Genomic DNA, 21,877 nt, shown 5'->3' on the forward strand with positions numbered 1-21,877 from the left:
CATTGTTGTGGCTGTTTACATCCCCCCCTCTGCTAACCCGGCATTGGCATGCAACGCCATTCACACCGCCATAGCACAACTCCAGACTCATCACCCGAGTGCACTCATATTAATCTCGGGTGACATCAACCAAGTCAGTGTTTCAACAACACTGAATAATTTCACCCAGTATGTGAGTTTCCTACTAGAGAGGAAAGGACACTGGACCTGCTGTATGCTAACGTTAAGGACGCATACAGCTCTTCCCCCTCCCCCTCTTAGGTAGGTCAGACCACAACCTGGTTCACCTCAAACCCTGCTATGTGCCTCTGGTTAAAAGGCAGCCTGCGACCACAAGGACAGTGAGGAGATGGTCAGGAGAGGCCTACAAGACACTGCAGGAAAGTTTTGAGGTGACAAACTGGGACGCACTCTATGAGCCTTATGGAGAGGACATTGACGGGCTCACTGAGTGCATCATCACATTAACTTCTGTGTGGACTGCAATGTCCCAACTAAGATGGTCCATTGTTATCCAAATAACAAACCGTAGGTAACAAAGGACATCCAGGACATCCTGAATGCCAAGAGGAGGGCCTTTACTGATGGTAATAGGGAGGAGGTGAGGGCAATCCAGGCCGACCTGAAGGTGAAGATCAGGAGGCCAAGGAGAAGTACAGGAGGAAGCTGGAGTGGAAACTCCAGCAGAACAGCATGAGAGAGGTCTGGAGCGGCATGAAGACCATCACTGGCTTCAGACCGACTGGCAGCAGAGGAGTTGAAGGCAGCTTGGAAAGGGCCAACAAACTTAATCTGTTCTTTAACAGATTCGACACACCAGCTCCTGCTCATCCCCCCTCTAACTCGGCTGCTGTCGGCCCTCAAGCTCCTCTGGGTACTCTGCTCCCCCCTCCCCATCAGAATAACGGCCCTCTTCAGACTAATGACTCCCCCCTCCCCCACCTGTAACCTCTGCTGTGTGCCTGACTGCTGACCAGGTGAGAGGACAGCTGATGAATCTCCACTCAAATAAGGCTGTAGGCCCTGATGGAGTTAGCCCCGGGGTGCTAAAAGCCTGTGCCCCCCAGCTATGTGGAGTCCTTCAACATGTCTTGAGCCTGAGCCTGAGTCTTCAAAGGGTCCCTGTTCCTTGGAAGACATCTTGGCCTGCCCTGCTGGGGGAGAAGCTGGCAGCAATGCAGGTGGATGCCCCCCTTGTGTCCTGGATTGTGGACTACCTGACTGTGGTGGGATGTATCAGCGGTGGAGATGAGTCTGAGGTACAGGGCTGTGGTGGGGAACTTTGTCTCATGGTGTGAGCAGAACCATCTGCAGCTCAATGCGACAAAGTCTAAGGAGCTGGTTATGGATCTACGGAGGGCCAAGGCACCAGTGACCCCGGTTTCCATCCAGGGGGTCAGTGTCGACATTGTGGAGGATTACAAGTACCTGGGAGTACACTTAGACAATAAACTGGACTGGGCCAAGAACACTCAGGCTGTTTACAGGAAGGGCCAGAGCTGCCTCTGTTTTCTGAGGAGGCTGAGGTCCTTCAACATCTGCCGGACAATGCTGAGGATGTTTTATGAGTCTGTGGTGGCCAGTGCTATCCTGTATGCTGTTGCATGCTGGGGCAACAGGTTGAGGGTAGCGGATGCTAACAGACTCAACAGACTGATCTGTAAGGCCGGTGACATTGTGGGGGTGGAGCTGGACTCTCTGGTGGTGGTGTCAGAGAGGAGGATGCTGGCCAAACTACATGCCATCTTGGACAGTGTCTCCCACCCGCTCCATGACGTGCTGGTCAAGCAAAGGAGGACCTTCAGCGGAAGACTCATCCCCCCACAATGGCCAAATGGACAAATGGCCAAATGGACAAATAATTGGCCAAATTGTGAATGAAGGCTGGGACTGGATGGTCAAAACACAAGATTATGAATCTGACCAGACATTTGATGCCAACAGCTTTTAAGAATAGGAAGCGAAACAGCATGGAGGAACTGACACCCGGGCAGCGACTTCTCTTCACTTCTACTGGAAAGTGAAACTTGAAACTTGTTTGAGAGTCGGCTGCCCGGCCTTGTAAGTATTGAGTCTGTAAAAAACACAAACCCAGTAAAACAGAAGGGTCAGGATAGTCAGGGTATCTACACCTGGAAAGACTTTGGAGTTAATGAGCTGTGTGGTTCATTAAAACACATCGGCTTCATCGCACAGGGATGATACACTGTGGGTGTCTGTCTGTCCGTCGGCCTGTCCTCTCCTGACGTTTCACGCTGTAAATTCAAAACTATGCAAATGCTGAGAGGGAGCCTCGCTGCTCGGCTTTAAGCGGCAGCTTTAATGTCTGGATGTGACGATTCTGCCGACCTGCTTCAAGGCTTTTATTTAACTTTCTAAACAATACGATCCTGGTGAGCGCTCCCAGCTGCCTTTAGGCCAGTGAGCTCATTTCTTTCCAGATGTTTTTCTGTCTTTATGATTGGAAACTGAATATTTTGGGGTTTTGGACTCATTTCATCCATTTAATATGGTGCTTTTGATGATCAGCAATTGATTCGTGTTGATGGTTTAGTCTGTGAAATGTCAGAAATCAGTGAAAACTCAGATTCAGTTTCTCGTCATAAAAGACTTCAGAGAACATTTTTCCTTCATCGATCGATGAAACGGTTTCTACTTTCCTTTAAAGAACAATAAGTTTGATGTTTATGTGAAGCTCATTCAGAACTTCAGCTAGATTCTCCTGAATTTAAAAAGCTTTTCTGCTCTGGTTAACAAACTGTCTGAACTGGAAGATGAACTGAATAGAAAACAAACTGCAGCTTTATCGACTCCGAGCTTCGTGGTCGATGACATTTCTGTAAAGGTTTTGGGACTCTGTGTGTGTGAATAATACCGTATGTGAAAATATTAACGTTACGTCCACAGAGCTATGCATTTTCTATTTAATGTCCAGCTTGGCAATTAAAGGTTTTTGATGAGTATTTTGGTGTTTTGGTTCATTCTCAGAGATCGTTTCAATAATTACAGCAGCAAGTTCGACTTCAAAATGTGTCTTTTACCTTCAGATCTTCTGTTCATTTAATTGTAAATTGAAGTTATTTTTAGTTTAATTTGATATTTTTATATATTTCTTTGGAGTGACAGTAAAAATAATTCTGTTGCAGAAACAGTTGCTGTGTTTTTAGTCATTTCTAAACCAGACTGAGCTCTAATTTCATGATCAAATAAACCAAACAGACCGAGAGCTGCTGGACGTATATTTTAAACTGATTTAAATAACTGCAGCAAAATATCAAGTGATAATAATAATAATAATAAAACTTTATTCATAGAGCACTTATCAAAACAAAGTACAAACAACAAGAGAAATATAAAGAAATAAAATACATAAAAGCAATAAAATAAACAGTTCAGGTAAAATCAGGATCTGCTTTCAGATAAAAATGTGATGGTGTCCCCCTTAGTTTCCATCCTGGACTCAGGAGCAGACAGGAGACCCCTGCCCGAAGATCTCAGACTACGTGGAGGTTCATAAGGGATTACAAGGTCTAAAATATAGTCTGGAGCCACAAAGAGCCTTAAAAGTAATCAACAAGTGAAATGAAAATGTTGGGCTTTATTTCCAGCTGTTAGATGGAGAAGCTTTGAAAATCACTTTGAGTTCATTGATGAATTTATGACAATAACCTGAAAGATTTCTGTAGCTGTGATCCTGTACAGACTCAACTGATGTGTTTCTCTAACAGGAGGAGACTCTCCCTCCTACAGAGAACACAGAGACACTGAGGAACCAGACCTGGACCAGAACCAGAACCCAAAGCCAGGATAAAGAGGTTCAGTGAATGTGGTGTTGAAGGTGTGGAGGTGGATCAATGTGTCAGAGGAGACTCTGTAGAAGGACAGAGTGCCAGCAGGACAGTCCACATACACTGCTACTCTGTGAGAGACAGAGGAGGGGAAGGAGATGGATGTTCTTCTCTTATTGTGATAGACAGAGTAACCATCAACAGAGCAGATCAGACTCCAGGACTGATCATTCCCTCCAAACACACAGTCTTCTCTGCCTCCTCTCCTGCTGATTCCTCTGTAACTCACTGATATATGAACTCCTCCTCTCCACTCGACCTCCCAGTAACAGCGACCAGTCAGACCATTTCTACACAGCAGCTGAGGCCAGTCGTCAAACCTGTCTGGATGATCAGGATATGGCTGATCCTCCTTCACTTGTGTCGCCTTCCTGTTGTCGTCAGACAGTTGGATCTTTCTGTTCACTGTGTTTGTGTCGAGTGTGATTTTACAGGAATCTGATGGAGAGAACGAGACACAACACAGCTGCAGTTATTAATCTATCATCTGTTTGATGACGACATCAGAGACGTGAATGAGTGATGTCACAGTTTGAAGATGGCTGAATGTGCGCTGCTTTGTTCTCATGAATCAAAGTAAAAACACACTTACACTTCCTCAGACCTGGTCTCAGCCATCGGACTACACCGGGCTCCACCCTGAAAGGAGGAGGGGGGTCAGACCAGCACGTCCTCTTTCAGCATGCAGACATGTGTGGTTCACCCAAATATGTGCGACCACATTTGGTATTATTGAGTAAAAAGACCATTCTTTATTTTAATTTGTGTAATTAAGAGCTTTATTTGTACATTTATAATATGTCGCCCTGTGTTAATATCGGTGAGTAAAAGAACAAAGTAAGCGGAACCTTTGACTCTGTGGTCGCGCACCCCGGATTTGCCTGCAGCGGCCAACTTCCTGTTCCCCTTTAGACGCCAGTGATGGGAAGTTCGGCTCTTTTCAGAGAGCCGGCTCTTTCGGCTCCTGAACGGCTCTTCATTTAGGATTTTTTGTAGGCCTTTATTTTACCAGAACTTTGCCAAAATGAACGGTTTGTGTGTTGGAAACCCTTTCATGTGCAGCGTTTTTATGAGAATCCTTATAACTGCCTAATTTTGTTCATTTATTCTGTTACAAAACCATTCTTTTGTTTAATATTTGAATCAAACATTTTATTGCACTAATTAACAACAAAACAGCAAATAAATCCACAGAACAGAACTAGAACCAAACTCAAGCGAACAGCATTAATGTCCTCAGTGAAGGTTGGCATTCAAACAGTCCGATGCCTCAGCTCGGATGGACGGATCCTGTTTCTTCTCTCTGTGAGTATCTGCCCTGTTTCTGAGGAGATTCTCTCTGAAGGAGCAGAGCTTATACCTGCATGTGTGGGGAAGCCAGCAGATGCTGCTGCAGCTGCTGGTTTTTGGGATGAGCCACACCAGGATCTGCAGATGGTGTGCTAGCTTGCCCTCTGTCCTCTAACTGCACTGTAGGATGGACAGTCCTCACATGTCTCTGCAGGTTTGTGGTGGAACCTGCTCTGAAAGGAACTTTCATCTTGCAGTGAACGCACTCTGCTTTTATTTCACAGGTCAGTACTTGGTTCAAATTGCCGTAAATGAAAGCCTTAAACTTCGTATTACTTGTGTATTCACTGAAACTGATATTGTGATGATTTGTTTAACTGTTGGCTCAGTTTGAGAAAAGTTTACTGAACCGCGGCAAAGTCAAGGCGGTAAAGCTAGCCGAGAGTTGGTCAGCTCGCGCTGAGTGTGTTTATTTCACAGTAACCTTGGTTCTGGGTTCATGTACTTTATGTATAGTGCTCCAGTTTAATGCTTCAGCCTCATGATGGGACTTTATTAGAGTTAAAAGACCCATTGTGCACTATTTGTTCATTTAATGTAGAAACTGTAATAAGAAAAGCCATGTAGTAAATGTTTTGGTTTACTATATTGTAACTTTGTTTTATACTGCGATCTAAGCTAACTAATGTACACTCTGAGGTGCTTTGTTCAGATTTAAGTAAGATTTATGCACTAATACTAGTCCAGGATAATTAATCTCGAGTTTTGCACCATGTCAATAGAAGTCAGTGTAATATTAAAGGTCCAGTATGTAGTCTGTACTGCAACTGTAAAAAGGTCAAGTACCAATAAGCAGCAGTAGGAGGTTTTGAGTAAATACAGATACATATTGCAGCGAAATGGACTTTATTTAGACTTTCAAAGCTATTTTTGTAAATGAGACAAGTAAATGCACTTTTGTAACACATGGACATGACATTACTCTCATCCACATCTACACAATCTTTGCATTTACATCATTAACATTGTGTGATAATATGTAAATGTCCCTAACAGGTGGAGTACCTTCACAGTCCACGTCTGAACAATCCACCCAGAATTATTATCATTTCAGAGCCTGAGATTGGCCGACATGTTTTCACGACAGTTAAACGAGTCGCTGTTTGTAGAAAAGGCCGGAACACACTCTGACCAATCAGAGTCAAGAGTCAGCGCGTTGGGCCCTCCCACTCATCACCTGCGCTCAGGTAGCTGAAGAGGAAGGACGGCAGCAGCTGTGAAATGCTGTTTTACTCTTCTGTTTCCCCGTTTTCTGACTTGTTGAAGTTCTGTGTGCAGCCCAAAACGAAAGTCCTACTTATTCCGTAGCTGTCCCTGGTCTAATGCCTGGCTATCTGGAGACCAGGTTTCTGGGTCTTTGCGAGTTTGCTACTGTGTGGAGAAAGTTCTGGACTGTGTTACAGTGAAACAGTCACTTGAGTGAGAGGTGGACGGTTTATAAGTTTACAGTCATATGTTCATATTTGGGTTATGTTATAGTCGCCAGGGGCAACGTGGAGCCACGTGATCCGCTATTAAAGGTGCAGATCACGGTTTTGCCCTGTAATGGATCAGTGAGTTGTAACTGGTGTGGCTAATTCTCACTTTGTGTTAATGTGCATTAGGTTAGCATGCCGTCTATGCCAGTTCTACCTCAGCCTTTATTACATGGAAATGAAGGGAACTCTTGTTTATATTGTTCTGTACGCTGGCGGCCACAACAGCTTCGGTAAATAATGCTAGTGGTAACATTGATGGTCAAATGCCGATCTGTTACCTGTAGAGCAATGTAAATTCTACGTACACTGATAGACTGCGGCCTGTGTAATTGTTTAATTATACTGATGCCTATTAATGTACATTCTGTGTTATTTGCTTATATTTCAGAACCACATTCAACTTCATGTTCAATTTGTCATTCATCTGGTTTCTCAACAAACATTCCTGGATCGTCAGACATCTCTGGTTAAGTACTGATCGGACTCCCTGAAGCAGGCCAGTTCCCAGTTAACCACATTTTTAGTGTTTTTTATACTATTATTATATAATGAAAAATCATTAAAAATCAAAATGTTTTGACTAAACAAACCAACGTAGCTTTAATCGTTTATGTTCTCCTCATATCCCATATGTGACTGTGCATCATGTGTTATCTTTATCTTCTCGTTATCAGTGTAAATATGGTGAATAAATTACCATATATCTGGGAGAAGTCGTCATGACTCTTTCGTGTGTAAATCTTTTAATATCAAAGTCCCGGAAGTTCCCAAGAACTAGAAGAGCGACTCAGTGTCTGCAAATTTCATATGTTATTATTTCATATACTAAATTACATACAATTGTTCTACACTGATAAAGGAACAGTCCAACATTTTGAGAAATACACTTGAATGTAACATCTCAGAGTCCTGTCCTGTGGTCGTCAGCTTTAACTAGATAAAAAAAAGTTCTGACATAACTCTCTCCCTGCTGTATCTCTGGCCTCTTAGTACCGTACATGCCGGCACGTACTTTGAGATCCTCGGGCTGAGGTCTTTTGTCTGATCCAGAGACCTGGCTGAAAACTGAAGGGGACCGAGCGTTTGCAGTCAAGGACCGAGGCTCTGGAACAGCCGGCCCGAGGAAATCAGGTCGGCTGAGTCACTGTTCTCTTTTAAGTCCCTTCTTAAAACATACGTTAATCGGAGAGCCTTTCCTGATTTTACTAGAGTTTTCATTTTCTTTAAACTGTCTTTTACTTAGTTAAAGATGTTTTTCTTGTTTTTTATGTTTTCTTTTTAACCCCAGATGGTTTTATGACTTGTGTGTTTTCTTTATCTGCCTTTGTGACGACCTTTGTAATATGGATTAATTTGGATATGCTCTATAAATAAATGTATTATTATTATTGTTATTATTATAACCATGTCCTGGACCTCTCTGTCCAAAACTGCGTAAATTATTACCAAGAGGCAATTATCATGTTTGTTCCTGGAGATGTTCTCCTTGGAGACCTCCTACACAAATATCTCCTGTTTATTTTCAACCAGTGTTTCTGCTGTGACCAAAGGAAAAAGGCTTCCTACATGTGTGATTGTTCATATAACTCTCATATCCACCTTTAACCAAAAAGACAGAGAAAATGATCTTCCTAATCTTTCAGACTGCAGGCCTCTTCATACCTGAGAGTGTCCAGTCGCCAGTGTGGATCCTCCAGTCCAGCAGACAGCAGTTTCACTCTTGAGTCTCCTGGATGATTGTAGCTCAGGTCCAGCTCTCTCAGATGGGAGGGGTTGGAGCTCAGAGCTGAGGCCAGAGAAGCACAGCCTTCCTCTGTGATCAGACAGCCTGACAGCCTGCAAACACACAAAACAACACACATGGCAGATCATCTGAGGGTCCTGCTGCGTCCGACAGATACAAGAGGAGACTCTCCAAATAAATGAATAAATAAATACAGTGACTGAAACAGGGATTCAACAGTAAACATGACATTGGAATTTAAAGGTTAAAGAGGATACAGCCATGCTAGCAGCTCTGTGAAATTAAGTGGAGCTTGAAATTTAGAGAAGTAACTTAAATAATAAGACAAACTGTGACTTAATCTGACCTGAGAGCTTCCAGTTTACAATGTGGACTCTCCAGTCCAACTGTCAGCAGCTTCACTCCTGAATCCTGCAGGTTGTTGTTACTCAGGTCCAGCTCTCTCAGACTAGAGGACTGGGAGCTGAGAACTGAGGACAGAGCTTCACAGCTTCTTTCTGAGAGGTTACAGACACTCAGTCTGGAGAGGAAATAGTGAACAAGATGACAAATAACATTTGTGTTAAAATGCTGAGTCTGGACTTTTGCTGATACAGTATATATAATATCTTCTCAGCACGTTAAATCCTTGCAGTTTTACTCTGAATATGTTGGAAACGTGACTGAATCAGTGAAAAAATAAACATGAAATGATAATATGATATAATGATTTCGAAACAAAAATAACTATCTCGGTCTCACCTAGAATTCATATTTCATGCTGTACAATATGTGAACCTCAATTAGTACAAAATTCATTTGAAAATTCAAAGATTTTCTGTACTGTGAAATTTTAAATCCTGACAGAAGAGATTCAGGAACCGTGATGAAATGGAGCTCAGAGAAATCATTTTAAAACATTGAGACAAATTGTGACTTACTGACCTGAGAGTTTCCAGTTTACAATGTGGACTCTCCAGTCCAGTCAGCACCTGAATCCTGCAGGTCGTTGTTAATCAGGTCCAGCTCTCTCAGACTAGAGGAGTCCAGCTGTGTTTGATGCAGTATATAATATCTTCTGCGTTAAAATCCATGCTGTTTTACTCTAAACATATTGGAAACGTGGGCAGAAATGATTGACCACTGGGAATTTCTCTGTACAATAGAACCTCAATTAGTCTCAAAGACTTTCTGAAATCCTGACAGAAGAGATTCAGGAACCGTGATGAAATGGAGCTGTCATTTTAAAACATTGAGAGACTTAATCTGAATCACTCTCCAACTGTCAGCAGCTTCACTCCTGAAATTAGGTTCACATTATGTCTCTCTGAGAGGTTACAGTCCAGTCACTGAGAGACAAACACAAGCTGAAGGTCCTTTGAGTTAAAGTGTTGATTACAACATTGAATCAGACTGGAGAGGAAATAGTGAACAAGATGACAAATAACATTTGTGTTAAAACGCTGAGTCTGGACATTTGGTGATACAGTATATATAATATCTTCTCAGTACGTTAAAATCCTTCCTGAAACAAAAATAACGATCTCGGTCTCACCTAGAATTCTGACATTAAAGTGACCTGAGAGTTTCCAGTTTACAATGTGGACTCTGGTCAGACTAGACGACTGGGAGCTGAGAACCGAGGACAGAGCTTCACAGTCTAGGTTACAGCCACTCAGTTGAACATCTCCTGTTCAATCCATGACCACTTGAAGTTGCATATTTCTTCAGGTCAAACACGTCCATAGTTGAAGACCAGAGAGACCACTATGTTTATCTGTTGGACTGAATATCTCAATAGGAAGAGGAGAGTATTGGTCTGCAGGAATGACAGTCCAGGTTAGGCCTTGTCCACAGCACTCTGGTAGAGAAGGTGCAGATTTGTGTTTTCTTGTTTTAGACTTCTGGGATGTTGACTGACATCAGACACCAGAGCGTCAGATGGACCCAAATGACACCTCGTTCTGGTACAGCCCTCTCTCCTCTCTAAAGTTTGAACACTCCCAGACTGAGGTGCTCTTTGTTGTCCAGCCAGTTTTCCCAGAGACTCAATCATCTTCCTGCTCTCTGGAGTCCAGTGTGAAAGTGACGTTCCTCAGTTTGGACTGAACCACCAGGAAGTGGATGTAGGGTCTTGGGCAGCTCTCCTCCCTCTCTGGTCTTCATATTTTGCCGGCCTGCTTCTCATCTCTGAATCTCTTCCTGAAGTAGTCCTCCTTCTGTGGGTCTGTGAACCTCTGACCTCTGTCAACATCCACTGAGGTGGACTTTGTAACATCGGGTCGACACTCATCAAGACCGTCAAAGATGAACACAACCTGGAACTCTTCAAACCTGCAGATTCCTGCTTCTTTGGTTTCAGTAAAGAAGTGATGAACAAGTTCCACCAAGCTGTACTTTTCCTCTTTCAGCACATTAAACTCTCTGAAAGTGAATGGAAATGTGAAGTGTATGTCCTGGTTGGCTTTGTCTTCAGCCCAGTCCAGAGTGGTTTCAATCTGTCTGACCTCATGTTCATCGTTGACCTCTGCAGTCCCCCTCTGTGATGTAGAGCTCTGTGTAGATCTGGTTCAGAAGGGTTGGGTTTCCTGCTTTAGCCCAAAGAAGATCAGTAAGTGATTTATAAAGAAAATATGACAATTTAATTCCCTAAAGAATTCATAAATAAACATATTTCCCTCCATCTCTTGAGACATCAGTAAATGTTTATCCAGCATGTTGAATCTTTAGAGAAATCCTCTTACTGCTCTGCAGACAGTCAGCCAGCTCCTCCTGCTTCATTCTCCTCAGGAAGTGCAATGCCTCTCTGCTGTTAATCTGATCTCAGAACCTTCTGGATCTTCTTCAGCTCATTTCGTCACAAAAGGTCAGCTGGAACAGAATATTATATGAATGAAACAATCAAACTAAAATCATGGAACCAAACATCAGATCCATGTTGGATGTCTGGGCAGATTGACCACTGGGAACCTCTGAGAATGTTGAACATCGGTCAATCCATGTTGAAGTTGCATGTGTTATAGTTTAGAGTATGTTTATCTAGGTAACGTAAAAGGACAGCGTCCCCAAATGAAAAAGAGTTTCCAGATGTGTCTTTGTTGTCCAGGAAATACATTCATGTCTAGAATGGTGTATATATATATTCAGCTTTTCTTGGATCTTTGAGTATTCCTTGTACTAATCCTCAGCTGATATTAAATCCCGCCTGATTGAAGATCGACTCGTGACTCTGTGTGTGAGTGACTAGAACTGGACTCTCCCTCAGTCTACACTGCTAACATCACCTGAGCAAAGGCCCTCCAGTGGAGCTGCTCAGTGTCTGGTTGTATCAGACTGGTTGTACTGGGCAGCTCCCACTGGGAATGTGTTTGACTGTGTGAGTGTGAGGCAGCTGCTGCTGAAAGAGAACATTGGTGCTCAGAGAACTTCCATATAAGTCAGTAAAGGTTTAAAAACTGGAGATCTCACAACTGAGAATCTGATACAAACACACTGTTTAGTTTTTAGTATCAGTTTTAAATCCTCACCTTTGATCAGCAGAGTGACGTCCATCTTTGAAGAATATAGGACGATTCATGGACATGTCACTCTTCATGGACACACAGCTGGGTTCTGGTTTTTCCAGCTTCCTCCTGATAGAAACACATAAACACAGTATATAATCTGCACTGCAGAACACAGACGAACAGTGTGTTGTGGAGACATTTGACAAAACAGTTTGCTGGTTGTTTTGTCCGGCCATCCAGCAGAACTGTTTTCCACCACTGAAACACAACTTTTCTTAAAGGCACTGCAGAGTGAATCAATGTAGAAACAGTTCTCTCATGTTGTAGGAAACAAACTGAGCAGCTGTCTGATTGTCAGCACTCAGACATCTGAGTTCTTCCATCAGCAGCATCAATAAGAAAGCAGCTGTGTTTCCTCAGACTGTGTTTCCATAGTTGCTATGGTTGAAGATCTAAGGCTTCAGTTTCCCGTAGGAAAGGGCTGTCTGACGGCAAGGTAAGGCAGTGAAATTATTCTAAATACAGCGTACACTTAAACTGATATTTTTTTAGGTGGGCCTTCTTTTAGGGGGCTAAAATCCGTTTTGTTTCTGCTCCCGTCCACAGCAGTGCATTGCTTAGCTCCCGTGCTGGTCCTGTCTGCTTCTCCTAACTGTCCACTGTATGTATTTATAAGGGGAAACCCACAGAGACCACTGTACCTACTGTGTTTACAACTGAAGCAACATTAGAGACAAAAAGAACTAATACGACATAAAGAATGTGTCGGCCTACAAGTGAGGTGTATGTATAATATATATATATATATATATATGTACATAACCTATTTCGTGTGCCTAGAACTTCTGCATATTTTTGCCGTGGTATCGAATGTCGTTCTTTATACTAGTTTTGTTTTGAAGTTTTAAATTCTTGTATCAACAACATGAGGAGGGAAATAAGAAGCTGGTCTCTCATAGATCCTGTACAACAGGGATGGAAAATCACTTTTAAGTCTTCAGACACAGAAGCTGCTGGAGAAACTAGCAGCTATCAGCAAGAAAAGGATCAACACACCAAAGTTCAATAAGACATGAAGCTGAATGATTTCAGTCTGTGTATCATCGCTTCATTTTCCTATAAAATATTGGACCAAACCAGGACTAAATGTCCTGATCTCTGAGCAGATTTTACTGTTACTGACAGACAACAAACTGAACTGTGGGGTCCGTCAGCAGCGACTCTGTTGGCCTGTATTCTAAGATTTGCATTACTAGACTCTCCACAAATATCCTGACTGTTATTTACAGACTTTGGTAGGTGAAGCTTTTTAGGACAAAATTCAAAGAGCAGTTTCAGACTAAAGAGGCTTTGGAAGATCCCCACTTGATTTGTGTAAGTCAGACTGCTGTGGCCTCATATTATCCTCAGCTGAACATTACAATGTGTTTTTCCACAGAACCAGGACTGTGGATTTTGTCCTCCACCACTTCCATTGAAATCACATGAGGAAGAGATCTGTTCAGGGCCAGTGTGCACAGGAGGACCAGTTCCAGCCACCAACAACTCTTTCAGTGTACATTTGGGCACGTCAGTGTTGTTTAGGGACAGACTGGAAAACACCTGAACCTGTCCTTTAATACTAATCTTCATCTGACCTTCATCATCATCACTCTAGGAGAACAGGAACATTATAAGGACAACTGGTCAGACTGGACTTAATGAGGACAAACATCAGCAGTGAGCAACATGAGGAGGGAAATATGAACATTTCAGGTCAGACTGTCCAACACTTTGAATGCTGACAACTACTTACTGTCTGTCAGAGACATGTCCTCGTTTAAACTTAATGAGGCGATCATTTGAGCGGTCACTCTTGAAGGACACACAGCTGGGCTCAGGTCCAGGTCCAGGTCCAGCAGAGTCTGGTCTCTGCTGCTCTGGGCTTGAACACAACACACACAGAGCTTTGAGTGTGAATAATGATGGTGCAGTGATCTGAGTGCTGAGCTCTGACATGGAGAAGAGTCATGGACAGTTAGAGATCCTCATCTCACCTCTGAGCTCTGGTCTGGCTGCCATGTTCCCCACACAGACTGGTTTTAGAGGGAGGGGCTCCCTCCTCTCTGTCCTCACACTGATTCATGCTGCTGAACTCACATCCACATCAGCTCACACACACTTTGATCTGGAGAGGAAACACAAATCCTTCATCTGCACATCAACTGAAATCCTCCTTTCCATCATTTCTCCTGTAAGAAGATCAGCTGCTCCTCCAGTGATTGGCTGTTACTTTCTGTTTCCTATCAGTGTCAGCTGAATGCAGTCAGACAGCAGTGAGGCAGAGGAAGCTGCCATCAGCTGCTGGACTTCTACTATCAGGCCACTAGATGGCGTCATGAAGCTGCAGTGAAGTGCAGATTTACCTTCACTGACACACGCTGACTGAATTTGACGAGAAGCTTCAGTTTCTTTAATATTCAGTCAGTTCAAAACTAAAACTTTCAGTTACGCCTGAATGATTGTTATTAAACTCGTCCGAGTGCGTTTGACGCAAAGTGTCGCCCAAATGATTGTAATGGACCTCAGCTCTACATGTTGGAGGCCGCACACTGTTCTGTACATTAAACTGCTTCTGAGAGTTATTCTGTTACGTTGCTCTTCGTATTCATTTAGTTTCCGTTTGATTTCTTCCTTTAGTGATACTTTTACATACTTTGTTCTGTTTCGTTTTGTTCTCATTTAAAATATTGTGAATATTTGTTCAGACCTGTTCTGTGTGTGTAGTGTGGAGGAGCTACAGCTGTATTGTATTGTGCCATCCTGTGTTGTATAAAGACAATAAAGCTGAACATTCAACCTTGATAAGGAGCCCAAAGTCCACAGAGGCGAACCTGAACTTCAGACAAACTAATGTGGCAGCAACAAATATTCTACTTCATCTCTGAGACCAAAGTGTACAGTTGTATGCAAAAGTTTAGGAACCCCTGACAATTTCCATGATTTTCATTTATAAATATTTGGGTGTTTGGATCAGCAATTTCATTTTGATCTATCAAATAACTGAAGGACACAATAATATTTCAGTAGTGAAATGAGATTTATTGGACAGAAAATGTGCAATATGCATCAAAACGAAATTAGACAGGTGCATAAATTTGGGCACCCCAACAGAAAAATCACATCAATATTTAGTAGAGCCTCCTTTAGCAGAAATAACAGCCTCTAGACGCTTCCTATAGCCTGTAATGAGTGTCTGGATTCTGGATGAATGTATTTTGGACCATTCCTCCTTACAAAACATCTCCAGTTCGGTTAGGTTTGATGGTTGCCGAGCATGGACAGCCCTCTTCAAATCACCCCACAGATGTTCAATGATATTCAGGTCTGGGGACTGGGATGGCCATTCCAGAACATTGTACTTGTTCCTCTGCATAAAGGCCAGAGTAGATTTTGAGCAGTGTTTTGGGTCGTTTTCTTGTTTTTTATTTATTTATTTTTATTTATTTAAAGAAAGGGGGGAACAATGCATATTAATGAACATTTACACAAATGTAAATATGCCAGATTATAGCCTAAGGCTAATTTCCATCTGCAGACCCCCTGGCAGGTTAACAGAAAGATAAGAACATACAGTACACTTCAGTTGGACAGAGACAGGAAAACAAGGTTTTATCGTGTTAGTACAACTACAAACATTCAACAGAAAACAAGTCGAAGGGTCACAGACAACAGTTAAGACACATATATGTGTTGCACAAGCCCTTCTACTGCAGTGTCCTATTGCACACACCCTTACATTGCACTGATCCTTATTGCACACCCTCATATTGCACTGATCCCTATTGCACACGCCCTTATATTGCACTGATCCCTATTGCACTGATCCCTATTGCACACACCCTTATATTGCACTGATCCCTATTGCACACACTCTTGCATTGCACCGATCCCTATTGCATATTGTTGAAATATCCAGCCCCGGTGTAACTTCAACTTTGTGACTGATTCCTCAACATTATTCTCAAGAATCTGCTGATATTGAGTGGAATCCATTAGATCCTCAACTTTAACCAGATTCCCAGTACCGGCACTGGCCACACAACCCCACAGCATGATGGAACCTCCACCAAATTTTACTGTGGGTAGCAAGTGTTTTTCTTGGAACGTTGTGTTCTTTTGCTGCCATGCATAACGCCCCTTGTTATGACCAAATAACTCAATCTTTGTTTCATCAGTCCACAGCACCTTATTCCAAAATGAAGCTGGCTTGTCCAAATGTGTGTTTGCATACCTCAAGCGACTCCGTTTGTGGCGTGTGTGCAGAAAAGGCTTCTTTCGCATCACTCTCCCATACAGCTTCTCCTTGTGCAAAGTGCGCTGAATTGTTGAACAATGCACAGTGACACCATCTGCAGCAAGTTGATGTTTTAGGTCTTTGGAGGTGGTCTGTGGGCTGTTTTTGACCGTTTTCACCATCCTTCGCCTTTGCCTCTCCAATATTTTATGTGGCCTGCCACTTCTGGCCTTAACAAGAACTGTGCCTGTGGTCCTCCATTTCCTCACTATGTTCCTCACAGTGGACACTGACAGCTTATATTTCTGCGATAACTTTTGTAGCCTCCCCTAAACCATAATGTAGAACAATCTTTTTTTCAGGTCATTTGAGAGTTGTTTTGAGGCCCCCATGTTGCCACTCTTCAGAGGAGAGTCAAAGAGAACAACAACTTTCAATTGGCCACCTTAAATACCTTTTCTCATGATTGGATGCACCTGTCTATGAAGTTCAAGGCTTAATGAGCTCACCAAACCAATTGTGTGTTCCAATTAATCAGTGCTGAGTAGTTACAGGTATTCAAATCAACAAAATGACAAGGGTACCCAAATTTATGCACCTGTCTAATTTCGTTTTGATGCATATTGCACATTTTCTGTTAATCCAATAAACCTCATTTCACTACTGAAATATTACTGTGTCCTTCAGTTATTTGATAGATCAAAATGAAATTGCTGATCCAAACACCCAAATATTTATAAATGAAAATCATGGAAATTGTCAGGGGTTCCTAAACTTTTGCATACAACTGTATCTGAACGGCTGCTGTCACTGTTATATTATTACTTTATTATTGTGTCACTGATGTGTAACTACAACTCTGTGTTGTAGCTGGCTGAGGTGGAGCCACTTTGAACTGTTTTATACACTTTGAGGAAGTTGAATGTTTAATAGTGAATCTGAATCTGAAAAGTAACAACACGTAGTGAAGTAAACAGTCAAATATAGGCAGATACAGAGCAGAACTATAAAGCAGCAGAAATATTCAAGGAAAGTACAAGTACTTCAAGACTGTACTGAAATGTACTCAGTTACTTTCAACGACTGGAGGTTACACGCGCACACAGATCCTTCCAAAATAAAAGACTGGCAGGCTCAATAAAGCCCTTCCAGAAAATATTACAACATTCATTTAAAGGAAATCTTTGATTTGATTATTGATCACGTTTAAGTTCAAACTAATAGCATTTATAATGAATTGATTATTCATTAATCATAGTTTTATAATGTATTTATTTAATCAAACCAAAGCTTGTGAGCTCCTCTGCGCCCTCTGAATGCTCCTTCCTGCTGTCTGCACATCAGTCCTGTGGTGGAAATATAACGACACAAACAGCTGTTCTCCAGCGGCTGTCCGGCCGAGCGAGGCCGCATTTAGTGGCTCAGACAGCGGGAGAGCAGCGGCTCGTCTCCGCCTCCTCCACAGGCTGATTCAGGCAGGAAAAGCTGCCTTCAGCCATCAGTCAGTGGAGCTACACAGTAATAACGACTCTGTGTCCAGCTGCTGAGGATCCGCTGACTCTGCTGCTGCTCTTATTCCGCCGCTTACACTCCCAGACACCGACACAACATGGCGGAGATTTGTAGTCCCGAGTTTCCAGTGAAACTCAGAGCTGTGAGTTTGGAGAAATGAAGCGTGGAGCGGCAGCTTTCTGCTGTTTCTGTGGAACTAAGCTGCCGACAGCTTGTGTTAACGAGTCAAACACTTCAGACGGGTTACATTACCTTCAGCTGCAGCTTCAGAGGAGAAAACTATCTGCGACTCGAGGTTCAGAGGAAGTGAAAGTAAACTTTGAAGAGGAAACACCCAGAGAGGCGCGTGACCATGACTCACAGCCAAAACACAAGCAAAGTAAGAAAAGCATCAGAGAGAGAAGACAGGAAAAGAAATGATAGTAATGGAAGTTTGGACAAAAGAAATGTTTACAATCCTTGCAAAGAGCTGTCATTAGAAGTTATTTGTTGTGGAGATTTTAATGCTCATAGTACGTTGTGTTTTTGTTGAAAGTGGAGCTCCTCAGGGAGTATATTGAGTCCTGTGTTATTTTCTGTGATGATAAATGATGTTTTTCTGAGTTTGGAGAATGGGGTGGGATGCTCTCTTTCTGCGGATGATGGGGCAAAATGGAAACGAGGGAGGAATTTGGAATTTAGTGTGAAGAAACTACAGGAGGCAATTGTTAAAACAGAAGAACAGTCATTTAAGTGGGGATTTAAGTTCTCAGCAGACAAAACAAAGACAATGTTCTTCACACGGAAAAGAAAGGACAGTAATTTAACATTAAAGTTATATAATCAAGAACTGGAGAGAGTGAAACAACTGAAATTTCTGGGGTTGTGGTTTGATGAAAGAATCACACGGGCAGCACATATTCAGAAGGTAACGGACAAGAGTAACAAAGGATGAAATGTAACGAGACGTCTGGTGGGAAGTGAATGGGGGGCCGAGAGATCAGCACTGAAAACCATCTACAGGATCGATAAGATCAGCATTAGATTCTGGATCTGCAGCAAGTACATCTCTCAGAAAGCTAGACAACATTCAGTATCAGGCTTTAAGACCGTGTCCAGGTGCCATCAGAACGAGCCCGACGTCAGCGCTACAAGTGGAGATGGGAGAACGCAGCTGTCTTTAAACTATTGGCTTCATTTAAAGGACATAATGAAGATCATCTCGATGCACTAAAACCCTGCTGGGAAAAGGACAGACACAGACAGTGTTGGACGGACAGCTGAGCAGAGAGCAGAAGAACCAGGAAGAACTGGAATAAACATTAGTCCAGCAGTGTCGCTCCCAGTAACGCACCCTTGGACGCTCCCTGACCCGACTGTAGATCTCACACGGCTCAGCAACAAGAGCGAAGACGAGGAGCTTATTTTCCATCCGCAGATAATACAGACAAATATAGAAAGCATCTACCACGGCTACGTGAACATTTCTACAGACGCTTCAGAGAGCGCAGCTAACAACACTGGTGTTTCATTCACAGCTCCAGATTTCAACATGAACATTGGCAAACGAATCGGTGACGGAGTATCGGCGCGTACAGGGGAGATGCTGCTGATTCTGAAGATGTGAGGCCTCTGAGACTCCAGCTCGGCAGCAATCAGCTGGAAGCAGACCGGACGTCTCACAGAGATACAGCAGACTCTATGTAGAACTCAAACGATGGGGCTGAAGGTGACGTTTGCGTGGATCCCAGCACATGCAGGAATCACAGGAGACGAAACAGCCGACAAGTGCGCAAAGGAAGCCACGCAAACAAGTCGCAGCGACGTTACAGTAGCCCTCAGTGAAACGGACATGAAGACCACAGTTAAGCAGAAGCTGAGAGAAAGGAGGAAGAAGAGAGAACAGGAAGGCGGTTCTACAACAGTCAAAGGAAAGTCGGCGTGAGGAGGAAAACGGGGAGAACCAGGAGAGAGGAAACAGTAATATCCAGGCTCCGCTTTGGTCCCACAGGATTAAACAGCACATTATGGAAAACAGGAAAACATCAGACAGGAAGATGTGCAGTCTGTGAGCAAGAAGAAACTGCAGAACATGTTATGATTTACTGTCCAAAACACGACGCCGAGAGAAGAGAAGCCACGCCCAACCTTAAAGAAATAAAGACCAGGTCTGATCTACGAGATCTTTCACAAACAGGTTCTGGAGAGAAGTGTTATCTGCTGTCGTCTCATTATCTTAGAGAACACGTTTGATAGAGAGAATATAGATATGCTGTGATTAGTTACAGAAGTTATTTATTTACTTATTTTTATTTGTTTTGGATTCATCTCAGTTTCTTTTCTTTAATCATTAGTGAAGGTTTAGTTAGAGTCCCGATCCACACTCCAGTCCAGTAGGTGGCGGTAATGCACCATAACGCTGATACACAACCGCCATAAAACCTGAAGAAGAAGAAGCAGAAGAAGAAGAAGAAGAAGAAGAAGAAGAAGAAGAAGAAGAAGCAGCAGAAGAAGAAGAAGAAGCAGAAGAAGAAGAAGAAGAAGAAGAAGAAGAAGAAAGAAGAAAGAAGAAGAAGAAGCAGAAGCAGAGGAGTGAAAACACGGAATAAAAGCAGGATTTGAGCGTCGCTTCGTCGGCTCGGGTTGCTAACACGGAGGGAAACTTCAGCAGTGAAGAAATGTGGACGCCAGAAAAGCTTTGGAGCAGTTTTTGGGGAGCACGCGGTGATGAGTGGAGGGGCTGGACGCTGGCAGACCTGCGGCTGGAAGGTAAAGCTAACAGACAACACAACATTTGAATCAAACTACAGATTGTTTTAAAACACATGAAGGAACGCTCCTTAATAGAAGATGAAACTATGGCAGATTTAAAAACACAAACAGAGAACTTAAAGGATGAATTATTCTACAGCATCTGGAAACAAACAGACAGAAACAACAGAGGAAACATACTCCACGCCCTGAAAATAGCTCAAAAACTCATTCAAAGTCAATTCATTAGATCCATAAAAACCCAGACGGTGCTGCTGTTCATAGTGAAATACGGAAAAGAGAAGTGGTGAGAGCTTCATGTGCTAATGCATATAAAACAATAGAAAGTGAAAGTGACTGTGTGGCTGTTTTGCTGGAAAGAGTGACAGCTCACTGAACTTCTCTCAGCTGACTGGGGAGATCAGAAAAGATGAGGTGATGCAGGCCATCCAGCAACTAAATGTCCTGAACCTCCTCGCCTCAGTGTGTGACAAAGGTCTGAACAGCGGCTGTATGGGGGCTCTTTCTATCAGGGAGGGGTCTGTCTGGTGTTTCAGAAAGGCGACGACACAGATCTGGACCATCACAGACGTCTCACTGTCACGAATACAGATTATAAAACACTGGCAAAGATCATTCTGAACAGATTAAACGACATATTAGATGAATTTACAGCTAAAGAGCAGACGTGTGCCGTTAAAGGTCGGCTCATGTGGGACAATCTGAGCGTCCTCTGAGACATTTTACACAATCCAGATAAAAAGGGTCTTTTTATTGTTGGCCTTGAGCAGAAGAAAGCCTTTGACTTCATTTCCAGAGATCACTGGAAATGAAGAACTGGGAGACAAAACTGCGTGAAATTAAGGAAGAGGTTAAAAAATGGGAGAACAAAAATACAAATTATAAATCAAGAAATAACATCGTCAAAACTTTCATCCTGTCCAAACTCCTCTTCCTGGCGAACATCTTCCCCCCTTCACACAAAATGGTGATCCAGCTCAACAAACAGTGTGTGAACTTAGTCTGGGGAGCAACCAGGGAGGTAACCAAAAGGGAGCTGCTGTTTAAAAGCAGAGACTTTGGGGGTCTGGGAGCTTTAGAGCTGGGGGTCAGTTTGTTGCTGTTGTTAAAATGTAAGTGTTGCCATCTCCAGGAATGCTCTCTGGGTCGGAGATCGCTCACAGTGGCAGAAGAGACGAGGCAAAGACAGACGTGGCCCCTATTACAAACTCACTTAGAGTGATTTTATTGCACAATACCAGCACTTTAAGATAAACTGGTGTGATTTTAGTAGCTCTCCTTGTGAGAGCTGTGGTTTCGTGGAGTTGTTATGTCGCTACTAAAGTCTGTCCAGTGATTTATTTTAACTCCGATGAGACACAACAGCACCTCCTGATGGACTGCTACAGAGCTCAGGAGGTCTGGACCACCTTGAAAGGACTCGGTCTCTCTTT

The 21,877-nt window shown here is 42.9% G+C and overlaps 1 protein-coding gene across 1 annotated transcript; it reads right to left on the bottom strand.

Moving 5' to 3' along the window:
- Positions 1-3,582: 3,582 nt before the first annotated feature.
- Positions 3,583-10,677, bottom strand: LOC122872788 (ribonuclease inhibitor-like). The gene is made up of 6 exons (XM_044188792.1): positions 10,642-10,677; positions 9,979-10,016; positions 8,767-8,940; positions 8,339-8,512; positions 4,441-4,487; positions 3,583-4,286 (listed from the first exon to the last, which is right to left on the bottom strand). The coding sequence occupies exons 1-6, from the start codon at positions 10,675-10,677 to the stop codon at positions 3,745-3,747; spliced, it is 1,011 nt and encodes a 336-aa protein (XP_044044727.1). The 3' UTR covers positions 3,583-3,744.
- Positions 10,678-21,877: the final 11,200 nt, after the last annotated feature.

The sequence above is a fragment of the Siniperca chuatsi genome, unplaced genomic scaffold (assembly GCF_020085105.1).
Source record: "Siniperca chuatsi isolate FFG_IHB_CAS unplaced genomic scaffold, ASM2008510v1 Contig00116, whole genome shotgun sequence".
Taxonomy (NCBI): Eukaryota; Metazoa; Chordata; class Actinopteri; order Centrarchiformes; family Sinipercidae; genus Siniperca; species Siniperca chuatsi.

Excerpts from the sequence above, each read along its gene's own strand:
- LOC122872788 (XM_044188792.1), bottom strand. The coding sequence starts at position 10,677 with ATGTTACAAAGTCCACCTCAGTGGATGTTGACAGAG. Across the intron at positions 8,941-9,978 it reads TGTAAACTGGAAACTCTCAG|ACTGAGTGTCTGTAACCTCT; the intron begins GTCACTTTAATG and ends TTTCCTCTCCAG. Across the intron at positions 4,287-4,440 it reads GAGACCAGGTCTGAGGAAGT|ATTCCTGTAAAATCACACTC; the intron begins GTAAGTGTGTTT and ends TCTCTCCATCAG.